Here is a 26515-nt window from a genome sequence, read left to right on the forward strand (position 1 = left end):
GTAACGGTGGGGGTCCCAACCCAAAAGGGGATTGTTGGGGGGTTGCAAGGCTGCTCTAGGGGGGTTGCAGGAGTGACGCGCTTACTTCTATGCTGCCTTCAGAGTTGGGCTCTGAAGGCAGCAGCCGCGGATCTTCCTGCAGGAAGAGGCTTCCAGAAGTTGGGATGAGTCTGATCTCCCCCTGTGATGCTGTGAGCGCCCCAGCCAGAGGCCCCTAGCTGCTAGCCCCAGCCGGCTAGGGATGGACAGGACTTGTTCTTCTCCTGCATGGCCCCTCCCAGGGGGAGATCAGACCCACCTCTGGATATCTCCCTGGGCTGCAGGAAGCTCCCAGGCTGGGCAGCAGCTCCAGAGCTTCCTGCAGCTGGAGGAGGTTCCCGGGGGTGGGTGTGATCTCCCCCTTGCTACTTGGAGCACTTCAGCGAGGGGCTCCTAGCTGTTAGTCCCAGCCAGTGGCAGATTAATTGTGCCCAGGAGCCCTGGCCAGTGTGGGGGCTCCTGAAAAAATGGGCACCTTGTGCCCTGGCAGAATCTGCAGAGGTGGAAGCCCTGAGTCCCCGCAGGAGCTGTGGAGGTGGAAGCCCTGAGCCCGGGTGTCCCAAGCCCCAGCAGGAGCCATGGAGGTGGAAGCCTGGGTGCCCTGAGCCCTGGCAAGAGCAGTGGAGGTGGAAACCCTGAGCCCTGGCAGGAGCCCGGCACTCGCAGCATAATAGGGAGATTGGATTTCACAGGAAATGTCTTATTTCACAGTTTGTGACACCTTTTTCATGTCCCTGAAATTGGTAGGGCCCTAGTTTTTATGAAGAGGCAGTAACCTCTCCATAGATAAGGATTCAGCAAGCTTCCATTGTACGACTCCATATTAGAACTCCTGTGACTTTATCTTGGAAAAGTCATTTGGCCTGAAGATTGTTAAATAAAATTGCTTAAGTTACTTGCCATAATTAAAAGCACCTTAGTTTCTTTGTCTCCTTCTAGCTTAAAAATGACCTGTTACTACATCTTCAGACTTTATATAGAATTATATTTTGATTATTGTTCTATGCTGGCTACATATGGAAGGGGAAAATAAGGGTTGTAGCTAAACAAAGGTATTAGGGTTTTTTGGGGTTACATTTGGGCCCAATCCTGCTCTGATTTTAACACCAGTTTTTTACTGACTTTAGTGGTAGCACAGTTAGGCACTGTGTGAGAGAGCACCTTACCTGGTTGCCTTTTAGAAAGAAAAGAGCTGTTGTATAGCTGACAACTAAGAAAGATCTTCCTTCGGCTCAAATGGTAAAAGTCTGTGTTTCTGGAGTTGCGTGACTCTCGTTCTCTTTTTGCAGGTATGTGTCGTTTAATATGGAGAGGTACTAACCTCTTTGAAATTAAAGCTGTAACCACAGCCCTGTTAGAATGCTGATTGGAATTACTGTTGAAATTCCAAAGGAAGTGGGTCGGGGAAATCCTCATACCTTCAGATTTTTAGGATTAAGCCTCATTGAAATATGTTCGGCCTGGATTATATTAAGGATTTCTTGAGGTTAAAGGACTTAAAATCGTTCCTTTTTGAAATATTTGCAAAGTTTCTAGTGTTTCTTTGTGTTTCTCTGTCTGCCACTACCTTGCATCACAGTGTAAAATTTGAAATGTGGGTCGCCTTTGATATTGGCTTGTGCGTAAGTAAGTGAAGTGTTTCAGAAATTGCCATTAATAGAAACGGTCCAGTTTTCACCATTGGTGAAGTAAATGGTGATATAAACAGTGAAAAATTAGTGTTTTGGTGGTTGGCCTCTGAGTTGGCGTGGTGGATTAACTTTCAGAAATTACCCCTGCCTTTTGGGGAATGTCCATGCATCTTTTTGAGCTGGAGGAACAGAGTTGAAGTGATTTGACAAAGGTTGCATAGCAAATTTGTGGCAGAACCCTGATCTCTTGGGGGCAGGAGGGCAGGGGAGTTAGGCCCATAATTTATCCACTAGATTGCAGTGCCTCTGACATGAAATGCCTATTTCTGTATGTTGTGCAGGCAACTGTAAAATGGAGATGATTACGGTTGTCTGCTCTTGTAAAATGCTTTGAAATCTACTGACGGAAAAAGTACAATCTAAGTATGAAGCTTTGTTAGCCTCATTTTCCAGATATGATCACCTGAGGCATGGAGAAGTTGAGTCTTGGCTGGGTGACATTATGACTTGGTTTGCTGAGCATTGGTTATTTCACTTTGATCTGACTTGCTAAGTTAGGTAGGCTGTGCAGTATGCACTACTTAGGGGTTACACACATTTTGTAAGGTGCACAGGGTTCTCAAAGATGCCATTATTTTGGCCAGCACAACTCACTCCTTTAACTTTAATCTCTTCTTAACATAATAAGCAGCAGTCTCATTTTGCTGCTTGCTTAGCCAATGTCACAGAAGCTATGGATCTTTTCCATCACTTTGCCAGCGTGACTGATGCCAACATTGAAGTACTAAATTGAGGTCAGTATAGGAGAAAGAGGCTGCAGCATGGTGATGAATTTACATTCAGAGCAGCATTAAAATTTAGAAGTCCAGATTTCTGCCTTTGTGAAGAAGGTTGTGTGAGTTCATTGTTCCTAAATGAGAAAATTTTAGAATTAAAATGTTGTAAGATGACTGAGTTCAGAACTTTGTCTCTGTTTGCCAGTCCCCCATCACGTAGTACCTGATCACCTGCCAGATATTTAACAATTCTTCTTTATTTGCAGCCTGCAAGAGCAACATCTTGATTCTGGGAGGGGGTATGTGTGTGAAAGAATTATTGTAATAAAGCAAGACCTTTTAGAGGAGACTCACGTTTATTTCTGAAAGTGGTTATTTCAGTGGTCAGGCATATCTGGTGGGGAATAAGGGCTTGTCTTCACTACCGCACTATGTCGATGGGAGAGCACTCTCCTGTCAATGTAATTACTCCACCTCAACGAGAGGCGGAAGCTGTGTTGGTGGGAGTGCGTTTCCCATCGACATAGTGCGATGTAGACACCGCTTTAAGTCAATATAACTTATATTGCTCGGGGGTGGGTTTTTCACACTCTGAGTGACATACGCTACACTGACATAAGCAATAGTGTAAGTTCAGCTCTTGTGAAAGTCCTGTCTTCATAACTTGCAAGTCTGCCTTATTCATTTTTCTGGTGAAGCATATCTGGTAGGCCAGGGTTACGGAGGGAGAAGTTACCTCTCTAATAGCTAGGGTTAAGTACTGTAGAGTTCTGAATATCTAGAGTACTCCTGGGGGACTTCTGTGCTACTGTATGCCCACAGAATTCATGTCGCCCACAGATTTCTTTGCTTCCCTGCAGAAAAATGACTTCTAATGGGGAAGCAAAGGGAAGCTACAAGAGCGGTCATGTGCCTCTCCCCAGCAGTGTGGGTGCATCATTTTGGGTGCCCCTGGCAGCTGGCAGAGAGGTAAATCACTGCGGGGAGGGGGCAGGGCTCAGCTGCTAGTCCGGGCTGGGGGCAGAAGAGGACAGAACTTTCTTTTCCCCTGCAAGCAGTGGCCAGGGCTGAGTCAGATCCACTCCCAGGAAACTGTTTCCCCCCCTCACTTCCTGTCCCCATTGCGCCTCATCTGCAGGGGCGGGGGGGGGAGGGTTCATTGTACTGAGAGTTGCTGCCCCATCTGCCCAACCTCCATGCATCCAGGCCCACCCCTTGCCAATCCTCACACCACACCTGGTGCCACCTGCACCCAAACCTCCACCCCTGCAACTGGAGACTCTCTGCATCCAGACCTACCCTGCAGAGCCCCACCCCCCTGCATCTGGATCTTTGCCGGGCTCCTCCCCCCTGCATCCAGACCCCCAGCAGCTGGACCCCCATGCTGACTCCCCAGCATCCAGACTCTGCTGCTGACCCCCAACCACCTTCATCTGGACACCCTGCAGAGTCCCATTCCCCCTGCACCCCCCCAATGAGACCCTGTGCATCTAGATTCCCCCCATACACACACCTGGAACTCTCACTGAGCCTCCTGCATCCAGATTTCCCCACACAAGACCCTCACTGCACACCTGGGTCCTCCACACTAAGCCCCTTCACACTTGGATCCTGCCAGGCTGAGCCTGCCTGCCCCATACCTGGATCAAGGGCCAGGGCTTGGTGTCCGTGTGAGACTCTGTCCCTCTTGCTCAGAGCAGACAGGCAGAGTCCCTGGGTGTTTCTGGGGAGGCACTGTGTCAGGATCGGGTGCAGCCTCACCTCTGAGTCCATGTCTCAGTGGTGGCAGGGGGCTTCAGAGTGATCTCCCACCTCCATACAGCCAGTGCGTGACCCTTGTCCTCGTTGCTGTGCCCGCCCTGCAGAGGTGTGGGGCTGACGCAAGCAGCTGTGGGAAAGCTGTGGGAGCCTTGGCCAGGGCTGCCATTTAGGGAGGGCGGTGCCCCCCCCCCCCCCCCCCCCGAGTTCCATACCGGATATCTGCTCATGGCACATACCCCTGCTCCAGTCGGAGCTCTTACTTGCTGTGCCATACAGGTGGGTCCCCTCCTCCAGGAGCCGGGGTTTTCCAAATGCAGCTCCCATGGTCAGTTTCCTCCACACGCTAGGGCCTCTGGGGGTGGGGCAGGCAAGGAAGGGGTCAGTCAGGGTGTGTGTGTAGGGGGGGAGCACAGAGGCCCTGGAGGTGCTGGGGGAGAAGCAGAGGGTCCCCAGTGGTGGGACAAGTTCAGAAAAATCTAGAGAAATTCTGCTCTTAGGTTTGATACTGTTTTATCAGCTATTTAGTATGAACATTTAATTGCATGTCATGCCTTGGGCTTCTTGGCAAGTAGCATATGGAATGCTTAAACCTTGATTATGTTTCTTAGCATATTGTTACAATTGGATGTCTCTGAAGACCTTAGATGATTACATTTAAGATCTAAATTGAACTGCTACTATTGTAGAGCAATGTTAAGTGCATATTTTGTTCCACTTTCCACATTTTAAAATGTGTCTAGATTAGGAAAAATTGACAGGGTTAGATAAACCTAATGTAGATGCATGGGTGTAGTTTAGGGGGGAGGAGGGAGGTTCCCCCCCCCCCCAACTGCAAGCCTCAACAGTTGTGGAATTTGCCCCCCATGCAGAGTCCTATTGGACTGACTGAAGCTGGTCCCCCAAATGTAGAAGTCAAACTATACCTATATGTAATTGTGTGGATCTTTTATCTCCAGTTAGCTGGTTGAGGTTGATTGCTGAGTACTCCTTGAATTAACCCACTAAAAATTCTACCAATGTTACCAGCAAACGATGTGATTTAAATTCTATGGTATTCTTATATCCTAGCATTGATTAAATCCTTTTGTTTCAGATAAAACCCAATGAAATTGAAAGATTTTCAGATTTCCCATTGTCAAAGAAAACATTGAAAGGTAAGTGCAACAGTTCTTAGGAAAGGTATTTGAATAAAAGATCAATTTTAACCAGTCTTATTCATTGGGAGTTTAAGGAGTTTTTGTTTTTAAATATCAGAGTTCCAAGATAATGTTGCTACCTGCAATATTTTTCCTTTTGGGAAAATATATCATTGTCCAAGGCAAAAAGTAAGAATTTTTTCCCCTCCTTTCCCAAATACTAGGTTTGCAAGAAGCAGAGTATCGCATGGTAACTGAGATACAGAGGCAGACTATAGGCTTGTCTTTACAAGGTAAAGATGTACTTGGAGCTGCAAAGACTGGATCAGGCAAAACCTTGGCTTTTGTTATCCCAGTAAGTAACTTACCTTCTCATTGGAAGCTTGAGCTATGTAAAGTGGATGTATTGTACATTAAACACATACTTTGGTTAATCGGAGCCAGGAGGAGACATAATTTGACTGTAATATTTGTTCACATAAAACTATGACAGACTAACTTACGTATTGCTGTCTGAGGTTTTGTAGATGGTCTGGGTATATTTTGTCTCTAGAAATGTTTTGACACTTTGGGCTTGTCTGAAGTTTTGTCTTTCACAGATTCTTAAAAAAGCCCCCCCCCCCCCCTTCGAAAGACAAATGTTTTGCCGATGGAAGTGGCAGTGTGAATGCGGCTTTGTTGGCAGGGGCACTGGAAAGTCAGACTTTGTATTTATTTTCTTTAGTATTATAGAAAGGATTTTTTTCAATTTGGCATATAAATTGAGGAACCAATCAAATGGTGATCAGGTTGGTGGACGGGAGGCTGTTAATTTGGTTTTAAATTATGAGACTAACGATTAGCATTCAATGTAGATTATTAATTTAGGGCCCAATCCACTTCCATTAAAGTAAATATCAAAACAGTGGGAACAGAAATGGGTATTTAGGCAACCTCTCAGAAACTAGAATGTGCTTTATGCTAGATCTCCCAATTAGAAAATAAACGTTTAGGTTTTGGAAACGGGGGGAACAATCTTCTGCATACTGTAGCAAAGAAGGAAAATGATGTTGTTTAATTTATATCTGTAATTGAGAAATACAGCTCTTGAAACAGTTGTATCCATTTTTATGTCCACGCATTTAAAAGGATTTGTAGAGAAGGAGCCTAGTGATAACTGGGACTAAGTGTCATATAGAAGGAGGCTAGAAAACAAGTTTTGATCTCTTTTGTGGCTGTGGAAAGCACCATCAGTAGGGATATCATATCAGCCTTGGTGAAATCTTTTTGTTGTATAGCTGAACACAACAATTTGACAGTGTGTGAATCTGTAATAGCAGAAGTGGACCTGCATCGTGGCAGCAGTACCTTTAGTTGGAATGTTTTGTTTCAGCAGTGGTACTGCCTTGTAAGTGTGAGCCCAGTACTCCTGAGGGCATTCTCACCAAAAAATGGAAAATTCTGTGCCAAAAAAGAAAAATTCTGCTCACGATATTTTAAAATTCTGCAAATTTTATTTGTCAAATTAATGCGGAGGCTCCAGCATTGCATTGGGGAGCACAGGTCACTGGCTGCACAGAGGTGGGAGATCACTGTGCAGCTCTTCCCCCTCCCCAGGAGACACGGACTCATCGGTGAGGCTGCACCCAACCCTGATACAGCGCAAGGATTGGGTCTGCCCCAGAAACACCCCAGAGCCCTGCCCCTCCATGCCAGGTGCACTAGGTGTGGGCAGGAAGGCTCAGCAAGGCAGAATCCAAGTGTGGAGGGGTTAGTGTGGGGGTGAATCCAGGTGTGGGGTGAGAGGGTTCTGTGTGAGGCAATCTGGTTGCTGGCAGCTCAGTGGGGGATCCGGGTGCAGGGGAGGACCTGGATGCACAGGGGCTTGTTGGGGGGTTCTGGGTGCAAAGGTAATGGGGCTCTGCATGGGGGTCCAGGTGAAGGTGATTGGGGCTCAGTGCGGGGGGTTGTCTGAGTGTGGGGAGGATAGAGCTCAGCAGGGGAGTCTGACTGTGGAGGGATGTCCAGATGCTGGAGGAGTGGTGCTCAGTGAGTTTGGGGTCCAGGTGCAGCAGGTTGGGGCTCGGTAGGGTGGGGATTTGGGTGCGGGTGGCTCGGTGGGGTGGTGCAGGGGAAGTGCGGCTAATTGGGGGGGTTCTGGGTACAGGGGAGTGAGGCTCGGCAGGAGGGTCTGCATATGAGGGAGTCTGGAGGTACAGGGTTGGACGGATGGGGGAACAGCTCTCTGTACAGTGATCCCTCCCACTGCAGCTGAGGACTGATGTGTGCAGGAAGCACGGTGGGGAGGGGGAGTTTGCAGAGCTTCTTACAGCTGGAGGAGAAATCTGGGGGTGGATCTGATCTGGCCCTGGATGCTGTGCGGGGGAAGAGGAAGTCCTGTCCTGCCCAGCTGAGCTGGGATTAGCAGCTGAGCTCAGCACAGGGTAGATGCCACCAGCTGGGTCTTCCCCAGTCCCGCCCCACAGTGATTTACCTCTCTGCTGGCTGCCCTTGGCAACCGAAACATACTGTTGGGGAGGGTCATATGACCGCTTTTGTAGCTTCCCTTTGCTTCCCCCTCAAAAGTCGGTTATCTGTAGGGAAACAAAGAAATCATCAGGGAACACAAATTCTGTGCATGCACAGTGGTGCAGAATTCCCCCAGGGGTAACCCAGAAATATTACAGCTGAATTATGTACTCCACTTGTTCTCCTTATTTCTTGTACCCATAATAATACTAACCCTTATTTCTGGTACCCAACAGAAGGGTTAGTATTGTACAACTCTGTACCTGAATCCCATTCTCATATAGACTATACAGACTTGATTGGATAGTGTTAAGTGTTGGATTCATTATACATTGCAATTGTTTTAATCTACAGATTGTCTCTTGGTGCAGTCCTGCCCCGTCTTTTTCATATTGCATTATTTGGGAGCTTTTCTTTAGCAAATAATATCAGTAGTACCGTTTAGGATAGAACAATAATTAAACTGAAGCCCTCCCAAGTGTAATGTGTATATTGATATAAATAAGTGCTGAGTTTATATTATCTGCCTTTTTAATTATTTCTTACCTTGGTTACATATTATACAGTAGAAATTATAGGTTTTGAAATGAAACTGCTGTAAATTTTTCAGGCTTTGGAAAGGTTATATCGCCAACAGTGGACATCGATGGATGGATTGGGAGTTCTGATAATATCGCCTACGAGGGAATTGGCATACCAGACCTTTGAGGTTCTGCGTAAAGTGGGGAAGAATCATGAATTTTCAGCTGGCCTTATCATTGGTGGAAAGGTTTGTTTCTCCTTTTAAACTTTCATTTTTTTTGTATGGGAAGTACAAATGACCACATTTTATCTTTAGAGGAACAATTGTCAGGGAGATAGCTGATAGATGAGCAGCTACTGAGAACCATTGCATCATGGTAGAAGAGGAATTGCTGGGAACCTCGGCATCACTGTTTCTCAGTATTTTCCTCTGCTCTATTGCTTATGTCTTTTGAAGCTTCAGTCTTGTGCCTTCTGTCTTTCCAGGCAAGGTGTCTGAACAGCACTCCCTTGCCAAGGACTACCTTTCACTTTAAAAGTTATTCTGAAACACTTCCTATTCAAATAAGAGATCTGGGTGTGCTGAAGAGATGCCAGTTTAAAATGGCTTGAGTAGGCTTGGTGTTGGGTCAGCTTAGAGGTGTGTAATCAGAACTAAACTGTTCTAATTAAATTTCAGGATCTGAAACAAGAGGCCAACAAAATCCACCATATAAATATACTTATTTGCACGCCGGGTCGGCTTCTACAGCACATGGATGAAACGTCATATTTCCATGCATCTGATCTCCAAATGTTGAGTAAGTTAAAAATGTTTGAAAGCTATAAATAAAAAACTGTTTATGTTCCGCTATTATGATATACTTACATTCGTAGACTTTAAGGCCAGAAGGAAGCATCATGATCATCTAGTTTGACCTCCTGCACATTGCAGGCCAGAGGACCTCACCCACCCACTCCTCTAATAGATCCATAACCTCTGGATGAGTTACTGAAGTCCTCAAATCATGATTTAAAGACTTCAAGTTACAGAGAATCCACCATTTACAGTAGTTTAACCCTATAAGTGATCCCTGCCCCACGCTGCGGAGAAAGGCAAAAAACCCCCAGGGTGTCTGCCAATATGACCAGGCGAAAATTCCTTCCCAACCTCAAATATGGCAGTCAGTTAGACCCTGAGCATGTGGGCAAGACCCACCAGCCAGACATCTGGGAAAGAATTCTCTGTAGGAACTCAGAGCTGTCCCCAGCTAGTGTTCTATCACCGGCCGTTAAAGATATTTGCTGCTAGCAGTCGCAGACTGGCTACATGCCATTGTAGGCGGCCTCATCATACCATCCCCTCCATAAACTTATCAAGCTCAGTTTTGAAGCCAGTTAAGTTTTTTTGTCCTCACTGCCTTGGAAGGCAGTTCCAGAGCTTCACTCCTCTGATAGTTAGCAACCTTCGTCTAATTTCAAGCCTAAATTTATTCTGATGGCCAGTTTATATCCATTTGTTCTTGTGTCAACATTGATGATAAAATTAAATAACTCCTCTCCCCTGGTAATGATCCCTCTGATGTATTTATAGAAACCAATCATATCTCCCCTCAGTCTTCTTTTGTTGAGGCTAAACAAGCCAAGCTTTTTGAGTCTCCTCTCATAAGGTAGGTTTTCTATTAATTGGGTCATCCTAGTAGCCCTTCTCTGCATCTGTTCCAGTTTGAATTCATCTTTCTTAAACATGGGAGATCAAAATTGCAATAAGGTCTCACCAGTGCCTTGTATAATTGTATTAACACTTCCACATCGCTACTGGAAATACCTTGCCTGATACATCCTAGGACTGTATTAGCCTTTTTCATGACCGCATCACATTAGCAGCTCATAGTCATCCTGTGATCAATCAGTACACCCATGTCTTTGTTCTTCTCTGTTCCTTTCAAGTGATAACTCCCCAGTTTATAACAAAAATTCTTGTTGTTAGTCCCTAAGTTCATGACCTTGCACTTTGCGCCATTAAATTGCATCCCATGTCTATTACTTCAGTTTTCAAAGTCAGGCAGATCTTCTTGTATGATATTCCTGACCTCCTCTGGATTGGAAATACCTCCCAACTTTGTGTCATCCACAGATTTTTTTGAGCATACTCCTACTTTTTGTGCCAAGGCCATGAATGACCATGTTAAATAAGATTGGACCTAATGTTATACCAATAAATTAAAAACCAGCAGGATCTTATTAAAGGGGAAAAGGCAAAATACCACATTTATTGTGAATACAGAAAGAATCATAGTAAGCAGTTAGTTATAGCTATAACATTCAATTCAATCTTATATTTATTCATACATTCATTCTCACACACACACACACACACACGTTCTGCAAGGTTGTTATCATAGTTACCAGCCTTAGAGTTGCTCATGCCAAGCCACTGGCCAGGTGGCCTGGACATGAGGAGGGAGCAGGGCCTTGTCAGATGCTCATCTGATGCTCCTGGAAGTTGGTTTGCACAATCAGACCCCAAAGTTCACTTTTTAGAGTCTATTTTTATAGGAATTTCTTCCCATGCCAGTCTATGGGAATTGCTTCATCATGCTGTTGCTGAATCAATCAGCAGATAGCACATTCCTGACGGCTCCGTGCTGCTAGATGTTATCTTGTTCTTTGGTTCTCCCATTCTTGAGGCTGTTGGGTGGATTCCAGTCTGCCCTCTGGGGGGTCCTCTGGTTATTTCCACTTGACGGCTTGTTCAGCCGATGGACACTGGATTCTTAGGCTGGCACCTCCCTGATCATTCAGTTATTATCCACACCAAGCATCCATCCACATACATCCTCTATCTCTATTTTAATTACAATTGTTAATACAACAAAAGGGCGGGGAGTCTCTGGATGCTGTTTCTGTTAGAGTATTGCTTTGAGTCTCTCTCTGTGTGAATTTGCTTTGAGAACAGACTCTGTCTTAGAATGTTCTAACGCAATAGCAGCTTGCAAGTTTCACACATAGAGGGAGAGAAACAGTACCAAAAACCAAGAGACCTCTTAATTAGTAATACCCTGGAATTTAAACTGAGGGGAATCAAACTCATTTGTGATTTTAATACAGAACTTCTTTAATATGATCTGAGCCTAAGACTATTCCCTGAGGAACTCCACTAGTAACCTCTTTTCAGCCTGAGAGTTCACTTTTCAATATGACCTGTTGTCGTCTCCCTTTAATCAGATTTTGACCAGGGTGCCAGGGGGGCCACATTGAAGTTACTCAATTAGGGCAAACTGCAGAGAGTGGGACAGACAATCCCCAAAGCTTTCTCACCATTAATTCACTTCCTGACAAAACCTAACAGTTTATGAGCACATTCCACATAAGAAATATTTTTAGCCATTTTAAAATGTCTACATTTTAACCTGTAAGTTTCAGAGGTAACCTTGAAATGTTTTAACACAGTACCTTTATATTTTACATAATTCAAAGCTTCATCCATACCTATTTCACTGAACGCTTGCTGTTCCAGTCAATCTGGTCAGCAGGACAGGCATACACTGTACCCCTGGGATATGATAAATTTCACATAGACATTCAAAGGTAGATCAAAATTTCTCTGTCTTCAGTAACTTTGTAAATGGGACAAATTCTTCCCCAGTTTCTGTTGTCATGAGGGGATGGATTTCCAGGCTGTTGGAGCTTTTTCTGCTCTTCCAAGACTTGGAGCTGATGTCTGGCAGATTGCTGTTGCATCTCAACAGCCAGCCGATCCATATGCCTTAAATAGCCTTCTATTTCCATATCCTCTTTTTTTTGCTTTTCCTATAATCAAAGATCTGTCAGCTTCTGTTCAAGCTCTTAATTTTTGCTTGCTTGGATGTCATTCTAATTGCTTCTGCAGGGAGTGGATCTGGGGCAGGTGAAGGAGACCCTCTCTCTGATCACTGGCCATTAACAGATTTTTTCTGTTCTTGCTCTGGGGCTTTTTTCTTAAGGCAACCCCCTCTGTGAGCAAAATTCTTGAAGGCTTTTTCTGTTAAGATCTTCATATGACTGTGGGTGACTCATTGTAACTTTTTTTTTTTTTTTTAACCTTTAAACTCTCCAATATCAAAATTAATTTTTGACATGCATGGAGTTCTGAACCAAAAACCTAATTAATCTGTGGTAATGTGTATCCTAGCCAGACTACACCACTGGGACCGGGGTCCCAGTGGGGCCACACTGAGTTTACTCAATTGGGGAAAACTGCAAGGAACGGGGCAAACAATCCCCAAAGCTGCTGGATTTTCCAATACTTAGTTTTACAAAGCCAGCACAAAACAGCTTCTACAATACCTTACTGGTTATCCAGAAGCCAAAACACAGTTCCCTTATAGCAACCCAGCCTTGGGCTTCCATCCCGACACCCCAATCAAATATGATGAGGGTTACTGAAAATCTTATTAATCATATAAGAAAGTCTTACCAATCCCAAAGGATCGGGCACATTTCCTCCCAAGTTAATGAATATTTCAGATCTTACCCAAATACATGTTTACAGCCAATTCTTATTAACTAAACTAGAATTTTTTAAAAAAGAAAGAGTATTGGTTAAAAGATCAGTATACATACAGACATGAATACAGTTCTGAGATGAGTTTCATAGCAGAGATGGTGAGCTTTGTAGTTGCAAAGAGTTCTTTCAGAATTAGTCCATATGTGTTAGTCCAACATTAATATCCAGGGTGATCCAGGAGGGCCTGGAGATTTCAGTCTTACGACTCATGCTTCCCTTGCGTAAAGCATCAAGCAGATCTGAGATGAAAGGATCAGGTCCCAAGAGTCTTTATTCAGTTTCTGGGCAGTACAGAGTTCTTGGAAGAACAATAGGTTTTGAAGTAACCTTCTGTTTCCTAAACATCACCAGTAAATACTATATGGATTAACATAAGGTAATTTATCCATTAAGCAGTTTATCATTAAACTTTAAAGAGACACATAAACATGACATTATTTCACCCAAGATTTATCTAAATGTTAATATTCCCTTTTGATCTCTAAATCAATAGCTTTAGTAATAGACAGAAACTGTCTGTTTACATATCTAACAATATATATGTAAACACATACAATTAGTATTACCTCTAATTCTCTAATACAGGTTTGCATTTCAAAGTTCTAGCCTATCTAACATAGAATGGCCCAAATTACCATTTACATACTTTTCTAACATGTCTCTAAAGCAGGAAGTGGCAGCCTGTATGTTCCTGTGGCCTGCGCTGCTGCTTGCAGCTTCCATTGGCCAGGAATGACAAACCGTGGCCACTCAAAGCTGCGGGCCGCTGTGCCTGTGGACGGTCAATGTAAACAAACTGTCTCGTGGCCCACCAGCGGTTTACCCTGGTGGGCCGTGTGTGGCCCTCAGGGCTGCAGGTTGTCCACCACTGCTCTAAAGGCTGAATCCGAGTCCATTAGCCTGCTAGCTGCTTAATCCTTTCAGGCTATCTGTTGTTGTCTCCCCTTTAACCAGTTCCTTATCAACCTTTCAATTCTCATATTAATTGCCAACTTCTCCAATTTAACTAATAATTTTCCAAGTGGAACTGTATCAAATGCCTTACTGAAATCCAGGTGGATTACATCTACTGCATTTCCCTTGTCTAAAAATCATTTATCTCCTCAAAGAAGGAGATCAGGTTGGTTTGGCATGATCTACATTTTGTAAAACCATGTTGTATTTTATCCCAATTACCATTTACATTAACTACTTTCTCTTTCAAAATTTGTTCCAAGACCTACAATACAACTGAGGTCAAACTAACAGGCCTGTGGTTTCCCAGATCGCTTCCCCCCCCCTTTCTTAAAAATAGGAACTATATTAGCAATTCCGCATAGGATACAACCTGTGAGTTTAGAGATTCATTAAAAATCCTTGCTATTGGGTTTGCAGTTTCATGTGCCAGTTCGTTTAATATGCTCAGATGGAGAATATCTGGGCCCCCCAATTTAGTCTCATTAAGCTGTCTGAGTTTGGCTTCCACCTTGGATGTCATAATTTCTATCTCCATATCTTTGTTGCAATTAGCCACCCTGCCACTACCCCATGACTTTTCATTAGCTTTATTAAAAACTGAGGCAAAGTATTCGTTTAGGTGTTGGGCCACGCCTAGATTTTCTTTAATCTCCGCCCCATCCTTAGTGATTAGCTGTCCCACTTCTCCTTTCCTTGTTTTCTTTTTCTTTTTAGTGCTATAGAACCTATTACTGTTGGTTTTAATTCCCTTTTGTAAGGTCCAACTCTGCTTGGCTTTTAGCAGTTCTCACTTTATCCCTGCACTTTCTGGTCTCCATGAGATATAGGTTTCCTTGATGATCCATCCCATCTTCCATTACTTGTATGCTTTCTGCTTCCTCTTAATCACCTTCTTTGAGATGTTTGGTCTGCAACCCTTCCCTGTGAATTTTTTCCCCTTGTTAGGGATGCAGGCTTTGGATAGTTTCTGCAATTTTGATTTATAGTAATTCCAAGTCTCCTCCACGTTCAGATCCTTGAGTTCTTCAGTCCAGTCCACTTCTTTAACTAATTCTCTTAATTTTTTTAGTTTTCCCTTTTCAAATCAAGGACCCTAGCTGCAGATCTATTTTTGTTTATCCTTCCATTTAGTTTTATACTGAATTAACTCATGATCACTCGAACCAATGTTGTCCCGTACAACCAAGCTCTTCTATGAGGTCCTTACTACTAACCAATACCAAATCTAAAATGGCATAACCTTTTGTTCAATGACTGCTGAAGAAATGTCAGCTCTCGCATCCAGGAAAATCTGGGCCCAACGATAATTAGTAGCAGTTGTCTTCCAATCTATATCTAGGAATTAGTCTCCCATAATCTCACAATTCCCAGTAGTATTTATTGCATTAAAAACATTAAGGAGGTCTCTATACTTATCTGGATTGGATCCTGGATGTCTGTAGCAGACCAAGCACTATCCTCTAGTCCAGTGGTTCTCAAACTAGGGGCGCTGCTTGTTCAGGGAAAGCTACTGGCGGGCCGGGTCGGTTTGTTTACCTGCCACGTCCGCAGGTTTGGCTGATCGTGGCTCCCACTGGATGCAGTTCGCCACTCCAGACCAATGGAGGCTGCGGGAAGCGGTGCGGGCCGAGGGATGTGCTGGCCACCCTTCCCGCAGCCCCCATTGGCCTGCAGCGGCGAACCGTGGCCAGTGGGATCTGCAATTGGCTGAACCTGCGGACGTGGCAGGTAAACAAACTGGCCCGGCCCGCCAGGGGCTTTCCCTGAACAAGCGGCACCCCTAGTTTGAGACCACTGCTCGAGTACCTTTGTTCCCCAAAGTGATTTTGACCCAAACAGACTGTTTTAGCTATTCCATCACTTCTAATTTCTTTAGTCTACCTCATCATTAATATACAATGCTACTGCACCACCTTCGCCTTTGTTTCTTTATCTTTCCTCAACATTACATACCATTCAGTACCAGTATTCTAGCCATGACTACTGTTTCACCATGTTTCTGTTACCCTATAATATCTGGTTTCACTTCCTGCACCAGTGGATCTGGTTCCTCCATTTTGTTACCTAGGCTCCTTGCACTGATGTACAAACCTCTTAGTTGTTGCTACTTGGCTTCACCCAGATTCCTCACCTGATTTGGATACAGTCATTCTACTGCCAGTATCGCCTACCTGACATGTAAGTGCCAATACTAATGAAGCTATCTTTCCTCTTAATGTCCATTCTCCTACCCGTTGCTGTATCCTTTCTTTCTTGATTTTCCTCCCGCTCAGTGTTAGAACCCAGTGTGTAGATTACATGAACATCTCCCCTGAGATTCTAGTTTAAAGCTCTTTTAATCAGTTGTGCCAACCTCCATTCCAGACATCTATTTCCCTCCCTACTCAGGTGGAGTTCATCCCATGAGAACAGTCCTCTGTCCATGAGTGCATCCCAGTGCTGAAACATCTCAAAGGCCTCCTTATAGCACCACAGCCCGAGCCATTTGTTGATCATCATAATTTTGTCTCACCTTCATTCTCTTCTAGGGACAGGCTGAATCCTATTGAAGATCACCTGAGCCTCCATTTCCTTAAGTGTCTTCCCCAGCCTGGCACAATCTTCTTTGATATGTTCCAGTGAGAATCTAGCTGTGTCATTGTCCTTCACGTGGGAACAAATCGGATTCTTTCCTTCTCCCATTAGGATCCTCTTCAGTCTTTGATCTACATCTGGTATCTTAGCTCCTGGCAGACGGCACACCCTTCTGTTTTCTGGATCAGCTCTGGTGACAGGCCTGTGTGTCCTTCTTAATAAGGAGTAACCAATGATATAGACTTGCCTTTTCCAGCTGATTAACGGTGATTCTCTGGCCTTCTTTCTCTTCTTTCTGGCTGCAAGTCCTCTTGTCTTTTGTTCTCCCTTGCAATCTTCTGTGAGGCATCCTGTATCCTCCTGGGGCTGTGAACTCCGGCTATCTCCATTGGCTCTTCCCCTCTTATTACAGGACTAGCTGCTGTTCTATTCTTTCTTGCCCTCCCACCTTCAGTTGTGCCCCTTCTTCATTTTCCAACACAGCCTGTTGTGCCCCTTCTTCATTTTCCAACTCAGCAAACCTGTTCCTGAGCCCCTTCACCAGCTTTTCTTTTTGTTTGCCTTGTTCTTGTAGTCACCTGCTTCCACTGGTCACTTTCCTCACCCAGCAGTCTCCCCTCAGAGTTCTTCAGTTCAGCTTACTTCTGTGAATCTTGACTTTTCCCTTCAGCCTCCTCTCGCCTTCCCTCCATCATCTGCTGGAATCCCCTTCAGAACTCAAACGGAGTTTTCAGCTGCATCTCCAAACCTCGGATCTTCCCTTCCGTCAGCTCTATCAGGCAACACTTCATTACAAACAAAACTCTCTTTTCAGGTACCCGTTACAGGATCATGAACATGTCACAGTTTCCACATCCAGTCATCTTCTTTCTCTCTTCCATTCCTTGGGTTACTACATTGCTGCCTCTGTATCTGTCATAGCCTTCCTGCCTAAAGTCCTGTCAAGGAAAACAAATCAAACCAAACAAACTCACTCCCAAACCCAAACAAACAGCAAAACAAAACCAGAACACTACCACCCACCCCCAAACTCCCACTCAGACAGCTCTGTTGGCTAGATCCTGTGCTGCTGCTCCTTGGCTACTTCTCAGTCAATCAACAGAACCCAGATGAAATGTAAGGGATTTTCAGCTGTGTACAGATAAAGCTTTTTTTCCTCCCCACCCTAGGCAGCTGTTGAGCCCAGCTGCTTGACCTCAGTAGTAATCACAGGTAGCAGGGCTAGCAGAGGGTCTAAAAGCAAGCGTGTGGCATCTTCTAGGTACTCCGTGGTTATCACTGGCCTCAGCCAGCTCCCCTGCAGCACTGTTTTGTTCTTGATGTAGTTTTCAGACCTGTACATCTACCTTTGACCCATCCCAGAAATGTGTCTGCCCCTTCTTCCTTTCCTTTCTGGGTATAGCTCTCTTGGTCACTTGAAGTGATGACTAATAGCCCACCCAATTTGGTTTAAGTTGGGTATGCTCCTTTAGTCAGTCTCCAGAAACCTTATTTCTTCCAGATTCAACCCAGATTAACTTCTCTCATATTTTTTTGTTGGCCTCTTGTTTCTTTTTCTACTGAACCGTTTACCTGAATACTGATTTCAGTTTACTAGAAGACTTGCCTGCTTCTAAGGCTTAATGTGTGATCTGCAGCACTGGCTTGGAGAATCATTATTTTCTTGATTGCTTTTGGAAGCTGTTGGGGACGGGAGAGTTTGCTACCCTGCTAGCAGAGAGAGCTCCTTTCTGCAGTCAGTTACATAGCAAGACTTACAGACCTATAACATAACTCACAAAATACTCAATATTAAGCTCGCTATAGTAAATTCAATTCATAGTGGACAAATAAGAGAATGAGCATCACAAAACTGCAATCAGCATTGACCTTTGCCTTAGCCTTTGGAACCCCAACTCTGAATGTGTTTATGGCAACTAGAGGCAGGGGTGAAATGATTGCCCTGACTACTCAAACTGCAATTTCACCTTATGTCCAGCTTTCTTTATTTCAGTAACGGGCCCGCCTTTGGTTAGAAGCAATTTACATGTAAACTGGTGTATTAGTTGCTTGAAACCCTGATCCTCTGCATATGAAATTGAGAGCTGTAGTTCATGGATTATGGGAGAAGTTGAGGACTTTTACAGGAGCATTTCTGCATTGAATGAAGTGTGACCAATTCTAAAGAAAAATCAGTGAAAAATGTAATTTATGTAATTCCTGGTCTGTCTCTCTTATTCCTGTTAACATGGTTTTGCAGGAACAGAAACTTCAAATTGAGGTTTTTTGTTTTTTGTTTTGTTTTAAAATTTCAAGGTTAGAATTGAAAAGAATTTAAAAATCCAGTTCTTCTAAACCTGTTTCCTTGTTCTAGTTCTTGATGAAGCTGATAGAATCTTGGACATGGGCTTTGCTGATACTATGAATGCGATTATAGAAAATCTTCCTAAGAAACGCCAGACATTGCTTTTTTCAGCGACACAAACCAAATCAGTGAAGGATCTTGCACGACTGAGTCTAAAAGATCCGGAATATGTTTGGGTTCATGAAAAAGCAAAATTCAGGTGAGTGGTGGTAGTTTGTCTTGGTGCTTGTACTGGAGAAAGAAAGTGATGATAGCTGCACTTTTCTCAACTTCTTTCCCAGCACCTCTAGGAAGCGGGATGTTGTCATGTTTCATGTTAAACCTTTCCTGCTCCACTCAAACACTGATTCTTGTTGTTTTATTTTGAAAACAAGCAGCTGAAGTGTATTGCATTGCCAGTCATGGTTCACTTATACTTTTCACCGAGGTGCCTTAGCTTGATTTGACTTTTTAGATATAACTAGATGCAAAAGGGTTCATGTTGTCTTCAGTGGCATTTATATTCGGAGGGGGAGCTGAGCAAACCCAAGTGGAGATAATAGTATTTAATACAATAAAACCCTTGCACTTCTGTAGGCTGTTTTCTCTGAGGATTTCAAATGACTTTACAAACATGAATGTTTAATGGAGTGTTAGAAATTCAGAATTCCTGTTTCATGGGAAATTGACATTTCAGAATTTGGTTTTGTTCTGAATTGGAATGAAAACATATATTCAAATTTTCCATGAAATGGAAATTCTAAAACAATTAGATTTTTTTAAAAAAATCTTCGTTTTGAATTTTTTTCATTTTTATATTTTTATTTTGTGTTTGCAAAAACATTAAGAGTGGCTGGTACTCAGTACAGATTGGAACATCTTGTTTTCTAGATTAGTCTCTCGTCTGTGTTATGAAACGGTTTGACATCTGGATCTAGACAATAAGATAAGCATTCGCTATACAAATTAGAGGACCAGCTGTTTTTCAATTTCCTAGAAAAATGATTCCAGGCTAACACAAAGTTATTGAAAACTAGTCTTAGAATTAGTACTCTGATTGTTGCTTATTTTTGTGTGGATAATGTCAGTGCCAAACTGTTCTATTAGAACAAAAATAGGAGACTCGTTTACCTAGAAAATAAGATAAAATGTTTCAATCTCTATGTAGCAGCTGCCCTTAATGTTTTAAAAAAATAATAATAAAAAAATAGACTTTTGACTGTTTTGTCATAATGACCTGTCTATAATAGCAGTAGTGCATCCTATGATGAGACTTGACATATGACATAGGCAGTATTACCACTGCCATCATGAAATAATGTAAAAATACAGATGAAATAACCTGTCAAATTAATTTTGAAACTAAAGCTTTGTTCTGAAATGAAATTTTAAAAATTTTCAAGAAGAAAAACTTTTCACTTTCTCAGCAAAATTAATACAATATTCTGGAAAAAAAAAAAATCTGGCTTAGTTGAAATGGCATTTTCCCATGGGTAACTGTTCCAGCAAAAAATTTCTGACCAGCTTGAACGATTAAATTTATCAGGTCCCCTGTGAGGTACAAAAATACTTGCCTACTTGACGTACAGATGGAGGGGAGAACAAAGCACACTGAAGTAATGACTTGCCTAAGATCACACGTTGGCAAAGCGGAGAACAGAACACAAGCTCTGACTCTGAGTCCACTACTCCAATACTCTAACCAGCTTCTCAATCCATTGTTTCATATACACTTGTGATAGTATTACCTAAAAAATTGGATCCTGAATAATTGGAAACGTTAGAAACACAATTTACATTGTTAATCCCCTTTTTGCTTGGTGGAAAAGGATAAAAAACCTAACTAAATTTATAGCTACCTTAGCTTGAGGGCTGGTGTAGCTGTTTGTACACTCAATTGCATTTCCCTGTTGAGAAGGGAATGTCTTTATTATAATGCTGCCTCATGAGATCTTTTGAAATATTTCAAAAAAAAAAGAGTACTGTGGCACCTTAGAGACTAACCAATTTATTTGAGCATAAGCTTTCGTGAGCTACAGCTCACTTCATCGGATGTTTCAGTAGTTGCAATTAGACGACAAGATGAAGGAAAAATAAATGGAAAATATTTTGTTTTGTTTTAGAATTATGACCGTGGTACACAGTATTTTATCAGTTTGAGGAAAAACAATTTCCTGCAAGAGATTTACAAAATGGCAACTACTGTAGCATAACTTAGAGCACTACTAGCTGAATAAAAATTTAGAGCAGAGCATTGCAGTTTCATCCTCAGAAATGGCACCTTCAAGTTACATTTAATTTCAGTTTGGTCAGTCTGGGGTGGGAGGTAAAGAGCATCAAAGCAGCATTTTAAAGTACGTTAAGAACTAATCTTTCATGGGCTATTTTTTTGTTGTTTAAAGAACTTGAAAGTAATTTAAGATGACAATTTAGACCTTTACAGAGACACACTGCATGTCAGGTAACTAGTGCAATCAGTTAAAAATTTATTTTCTTGTACATTTTAGACTCTGCTTTGACGTTGCCTTAAGCACAAATGATGCTTCAATAGGACTAAAAAGAAAGGTTTGCATTTTAGGTCAAGACAGTTTGAATGTCACTATTTAGACACAGGCATTTTTTGGCTTAATAGTTAACTGGATCTAAAAAATTGTGAAGCTATTAGTAAGAAAATCGTAAGTCTTCAAAAAGCACGAGCCTTTTATTGGCGCTTGCAGGCATGCTTCTGAAAATAGGAAAGAAATTCTCAGTGTAATTAATATGGAAGCAGTGAAACTTTAAATTTAACTTCTGACTGATGAAAACCAAGTGGCAGATCTGTAGGTACTCTGTGTGTGGCTCTTCTGGTTTTCTTATGTAAATGATATGAGAAGTGTCTAACTTGACCTTTGTTTTTCAGTACCCCAGCAACTTTGGACCAGAATTATATTGTTTGTGGGCTGCAGCAAAAAATAAACATGTTGTATTCCTTCCTGAGAAGTCACCTGAATAAGAAGAGCATTGTGTTTTATGCAAGTTGTAAAGAGGTACAACTCGTATTTCTCTCTTTTTGGATATAATCAAGAATGAGGGAGTGAAACTAATGACTTTGAAATCTGCAAGAGAGACTTAAATGGTAAAATAAGAGTGCAAAAATTAACACGTGTTTTTAAAAAAATAGATGGTGAAAGTTGTTTCAGTAAGAGCTGGTTGCTTTTTAACTGGTGTGGGACATTTTGTACTTTATTTGCATAGCGTGTAAAGGGGTGACTTTTTAAAAGTTGGTGATATGAATAATTATGTGGTATCAGGGAAGAGCGAGCAGTTGAAAGTATGGAAAGACTTTCTTTATGGTCATATGACCTGATCCTGCAAACACTTATTTGTGAAAGTAATTTTACTCCCGTGAGCAGTCCATTGAAGTACTGGTGTTTAAGTGTTTGCACCATGATGCCATAGATATTTAATAATTTCTGACTGCTTTAAATAGCAGCCTTACAGATTACCTTATTTGAAAGGCTTTATGGATGTATTTATTTTTCAAGTCTTTTAAATGGGTTGTAAAAATCCATTTCTGCTGTCTCTGATACAGGAAGGTATGAATATCCATGTTGCCATATTGCTGACTTCAGTGTGGAGAGAAGATACTCAATAATAGAAACAAAATTTCTCTTAAATTAATCTGTAAGGGAATATATGTAGTTTCCTTAAATACTAGTTTTAAAAAAAAATTCTTGGCACTTCAAAACAATGTGTGATTTTTTTTTTTTTTTTACACCATAATAAACAGGCAACAAATGTCTTGGTGAAAGAAAGTGCACTAGGTGGAAATATTAAAATTAGGCTGTGGTGGATTTACCCTGATTGCAATCCTGTGCACTGAAGTGCCTGTGAGAGTGGCACTACTGGTGAGATCTAGTTTAGCCCATACACTTCTGACTTGCCAAGGTGCAACACCACATCTCTTCTGCCCACCCCCAGCTCTCTGCAGGACCTGGCACATCTTGCTTGGCACTGCTTCCCGCTCTGCGGAGTATGGCACCTTCTTACACAATTAACTTCCTGTCTCAGTATTTGTGGGGAGGGGTGATGACCTCTCTCCACTCACATAATCAGATCCCATCCCACATCTGGGTTGGAGGAAAGCTATTTTGCTTTAAATGTTAAGAATATATTTATTTCTTGGTAGATAACTAGATAACATGATATTTCACCATCACAGTGAAATATCATGTTCACTTCTTCTCTTTGACTTGTTGACCAACAGGTTCAGTATTTGTTCAGAGTGTTCTGTAGGCTCCGCCCTGGCATACCTATAATGGCTCTCCATGGCAAACAGCAACAGATGAAAAGAATGGAGGTCTACAATGACTTTGTTCGCAAGAAATCAGCAGTGCTTTTTGCTACAGATGTTGCGGCTCGAGGGCTGGGTAGGTAACCTTTAGTGCAATAGTGTATCCATAGAGTGGTGTTCCAAGCCTATTCATACCTTAGCAGTGCATCCTATAAGAAACCAGGCTTTAAGAAGCATTTTTAAAACAAGGTAAGTCTACATTTAGTTTGTTGCCTCCTTATCTAAAAGCTAATCATTCTATCCAAAAAGCAAAATAATTAAAATACTTTCTCCTCAATACAATCTTTCTCTTTAACGGGGCCTTGTTTTAGTAATCTGTACTTCGTTTATTCCTATTTGTCTTTGTAAAACGTCTGTTTTGAGCAATTTTGTAATGCTGTTTATTACTGATGTGTTGAATTGAAGCTGTGTAGCTCTCTAATCCATAGACCATCCAGCTCTTCCAGCACTCAGTAACTTGTGTTCAGGAAATAGATAAAAAGAAAGGGATGTCCTGAATGCCGGAAGGAGAGCTTTCAAAGGCTTTAAATACTCTGATGCCTCTTGCATCCCATGGGTTAGTCTAAAAAGTAGATAAAATGAGCTACCAACCAGTAGCTGATGGGAGGAAGTTAGAGGGATTTTTGTAATGCCTGCCTCTGAATTGAAATGTGTCAATGTGGGAAAAATCAACTCTCCTCCTTTGCTTCTAAAGAGGCAAAATGATAGCTGAGGCAAGAACAAGAAGATTCCTATTGATGGAAGTAGTTTTGTTTAGGTTTTGCTTTCCTTTGACTGGTTTTTGTTAGAAGGAAGGTGTATTAGCTCTTCCCTTATGTTTTCTCATGGCGATTTTGTATCTTACAATATAATCTTTTCATATTTAATAACTTAAAAGTGGTTAGGTGTAATTGTTCAAAGGTGCTTTCAAGAACTCACTTGCACTTGTCTGGCATTGGAAGTTGGGTTCAAACATTAAGCAGTAAAATTCACTGGCCCAAAATATCATTTTGTCTCCAACAGATTAGAAGAGGGAAATACTCTAAATTAGGAGGAGACAGAGCATAGGACTCCATCTCTACTTTCCATACTGTTTGGTTCTCGCTGCTAAAGAATTTATTTGGATGCATCTGTTTAGAAACAGTTGTGTGGATAATTGTTGCATATCCTGTGACCATAGTCATAACCAACTAGTAAATACTGATTCTACACAGTGCAACAGAGGTTTGCTGCTGTTCGCCTGGAATACCCATTATGTCTGACATTTTCTTCCTTTCAATGTGGACTGTTCAGTCTTACCTAGCAACCTCCTATTGCTGTCATTGAAATAGATAATGATGTTTTAATATCTGGATAGATATGGTAGTAGCAGCTGGCCACAGCTAATTTCAGGATCTGATTGTGTAGTAAATTGATATTCTACATAAAAAGTGGGTCAAATCACTTACTTAATCATTAAATACCATGGCATTTTATTATCTGTAAGACACAGAGCATCTGTCTGTCCTTGTCAGGTGTGAAATTATGTTCCATTCAGTGCACTGTCATTACTTAGGAAATGAAGACACCATTAATTTTAGTTCAGTTTGACAAAGGGGATAGCTGTTTATGATATGCTGATATATGCAATTAGTTTTCAATTCAGAGAGATTGCTCACAGGCAGCGTCTATAAATTGATCTGAATGACGGCTCTCTTGGAATAGTACTGCAAAATAAAATATTGCAATGTGTTAAAACTTTAATCTTTCTCTTTTTCCACAGATTTCCCTGCGGTGAACTGGGTCATTCAGTTTGATTGTCCAGAGGATGCAAATACATACATTCATAGAGTGGGAAGAACAGCCAGGTACATGTTTAATTATGATTTGCATTTGCGTGTTTGCAACTAGATAGCTGTGTGTGTTGATAATAGGAAGAAAACTAATAACCTGATCAGCTAGGTACAGGTCAGAAGGGACTAAAAGCCATTGCCACGTGAAGGCTGTTTGGCAGCTTATGTGAAGTGAATGTCTTTGTCAATTCTTCATAAATATAAAAAAAATTATCTTTATAAAAGTTAACATGAATACGCACAGTTGAATAGTTAAGAGTCTGAACTGTCCTCTCGTCCTTAGAAGTGGTCCTGCCAGGCAGCGTGGAAGCTCATTTGTGCTGTACCTGTTCTGTAGATAAATAAGACTGTAATCTCTAGTGCTGGCAATCCATTTTCTTCCAATGTCATTAAATTCATTTGAAAAGGATGGCATTGTTTCTTGTTTTTATTTGGAAAATTTTGATGTCCTTAAGTAGGTTGTTTTCTAAAAATCTTAAATTTTTCAACATTTAATATAATCATGCTCTTAGGGATAGGAATAACTTAAATTATTTGCTTCCTAAAGCAATTTCTTGAAAGAATCACGTGACTAATACCTACTTGTGTGAAAACTCAGTAGATAAAAACTTCAAAAATATACAGACTTCAGAGGGGGCAATACATCTCGGATGATAACTAGTGCTGAAGATTTGTCATAGCATTTTTTTATCAAAAATCATGGAGCAGTCATGCTAAATTTTAGTAAAGTCTCGGGTTTGATTTTTGATATATATTTTTTTTTAAAAAAAAATGCCATGACAAACAAGGAGGGGGGGCACCCTGAGTGAGGTGGTGGTGGGGATGGACAACAAGCCTGCCCCACACTCACCCTGCAGCGGCAGCTCCTGTCCTGCCTGGCTTCCCTTTCTGGGTGCTGCAACCTGGTGCATGGGGTTACAGCGATAATCAGGTTCGGCCTAGCAGCCCCTCCATCATGATGGGGAGTGGGGAACCAGGCCTAGCTCCGCAGGGCAGGAGCTTTTACTGAAAGGTGAGTTTATTAAAATCACAGATACAAAGACATATCATGGAGAAATGGTAAAATCACTGTATCTGGGATATTTTTTCCCCACTGTGAAAAATCTACAGACTGTCTTATTAGTTTACATCTTTTTTCTTCTAGAAGAAGGTTACTTGCTTTTGGAAATGCTGGTTATGAACTGAACCATTTGCATTCTTTAAAAAAACCTGTTAAATGTTACTTACATTTATACATGCCCTTGCTACTGTTCGTCTCTGGGTGTATATACATTTGGAACTCAGTGCTGCAAAAGCCTGTATTTGTATGTTGGATCTGGTGGTTGTTGGGACTCTGCAGGGAATAAAATATATGCATGCCTGTAACCCAGTTCTTCCTCTCCTTGAACTTGAGTCTGCTGTGGTGTCATTATCCTGTGTTTGTGGCATCACAGTATTGTCATGGAAAAGAAAATGTGGTGAATTTAGCATCATTGTGTAACTGCAGCTTCTAGCAGGACTCCTGAGAGCTTTCTCAGTATTAAGTGTCTTGCCTGAAACATGTCAGGTTCTGTGTGCCCAATTTTTCCCCACTTGTAAGATGGGATGACTTATCTCACACAGGTACTATTGGGAAT

The 26515-nt window shown here is 42.0% G+C and overlaps 1 protein-coding gene across 1 annotated transcript in view; it reads left to right on the forward strand.

Moving 5' to 3' along the window:
- The window catches only part of DDX10 (DEAD-box helicase 10), a 328324-nt gene that overhangs the window by 2335 nt on the left and 299474 nt on the right, over positions 1–26515 (forward strand). The window contains exons 2-9 of the mRNA XM_077808979.1: positions 5301–5361; positions 5568–5698; positions 8462–8620; positions 9053–9173; positions 18786–18975; positions 21655–21781; positions 23002–23164; positions 24830–24914. Coding sequence (XP_077665105.1) covers positions 5301–5361; positions 5568–5698; positions 8462–8620; positions 9053–9173; positions 18786–18975; positions 21655–21781; positions 23002–23164; positions 24830–24914 — 1037 coding nt within the window. The remainder of the gene's footprint in view (positions 1–5300; positions 5362–5567; positions 5699–8461; positions 8621–9052; positions 9174–18785; positions 18976–21654; positions 21782–23001; positions 23165–24829; positions 24915–26515) is intronic.

The sequence above is a fragment of the Eretmochelys imbricata genome, chromosome 1 (assembly GCF_965152235.1).
Source record: "Eretmochelys imbricata isolate rEreImb1 chromosome 1, rEreImb1.hap1, whole genome shotgun sequence".
NCBI classification, from domain to species: Eukaryota; Metazoa; Chordata; order Testudines; family Cheloniidae; genus Eretmochelys; species Eretmochelys imbricata.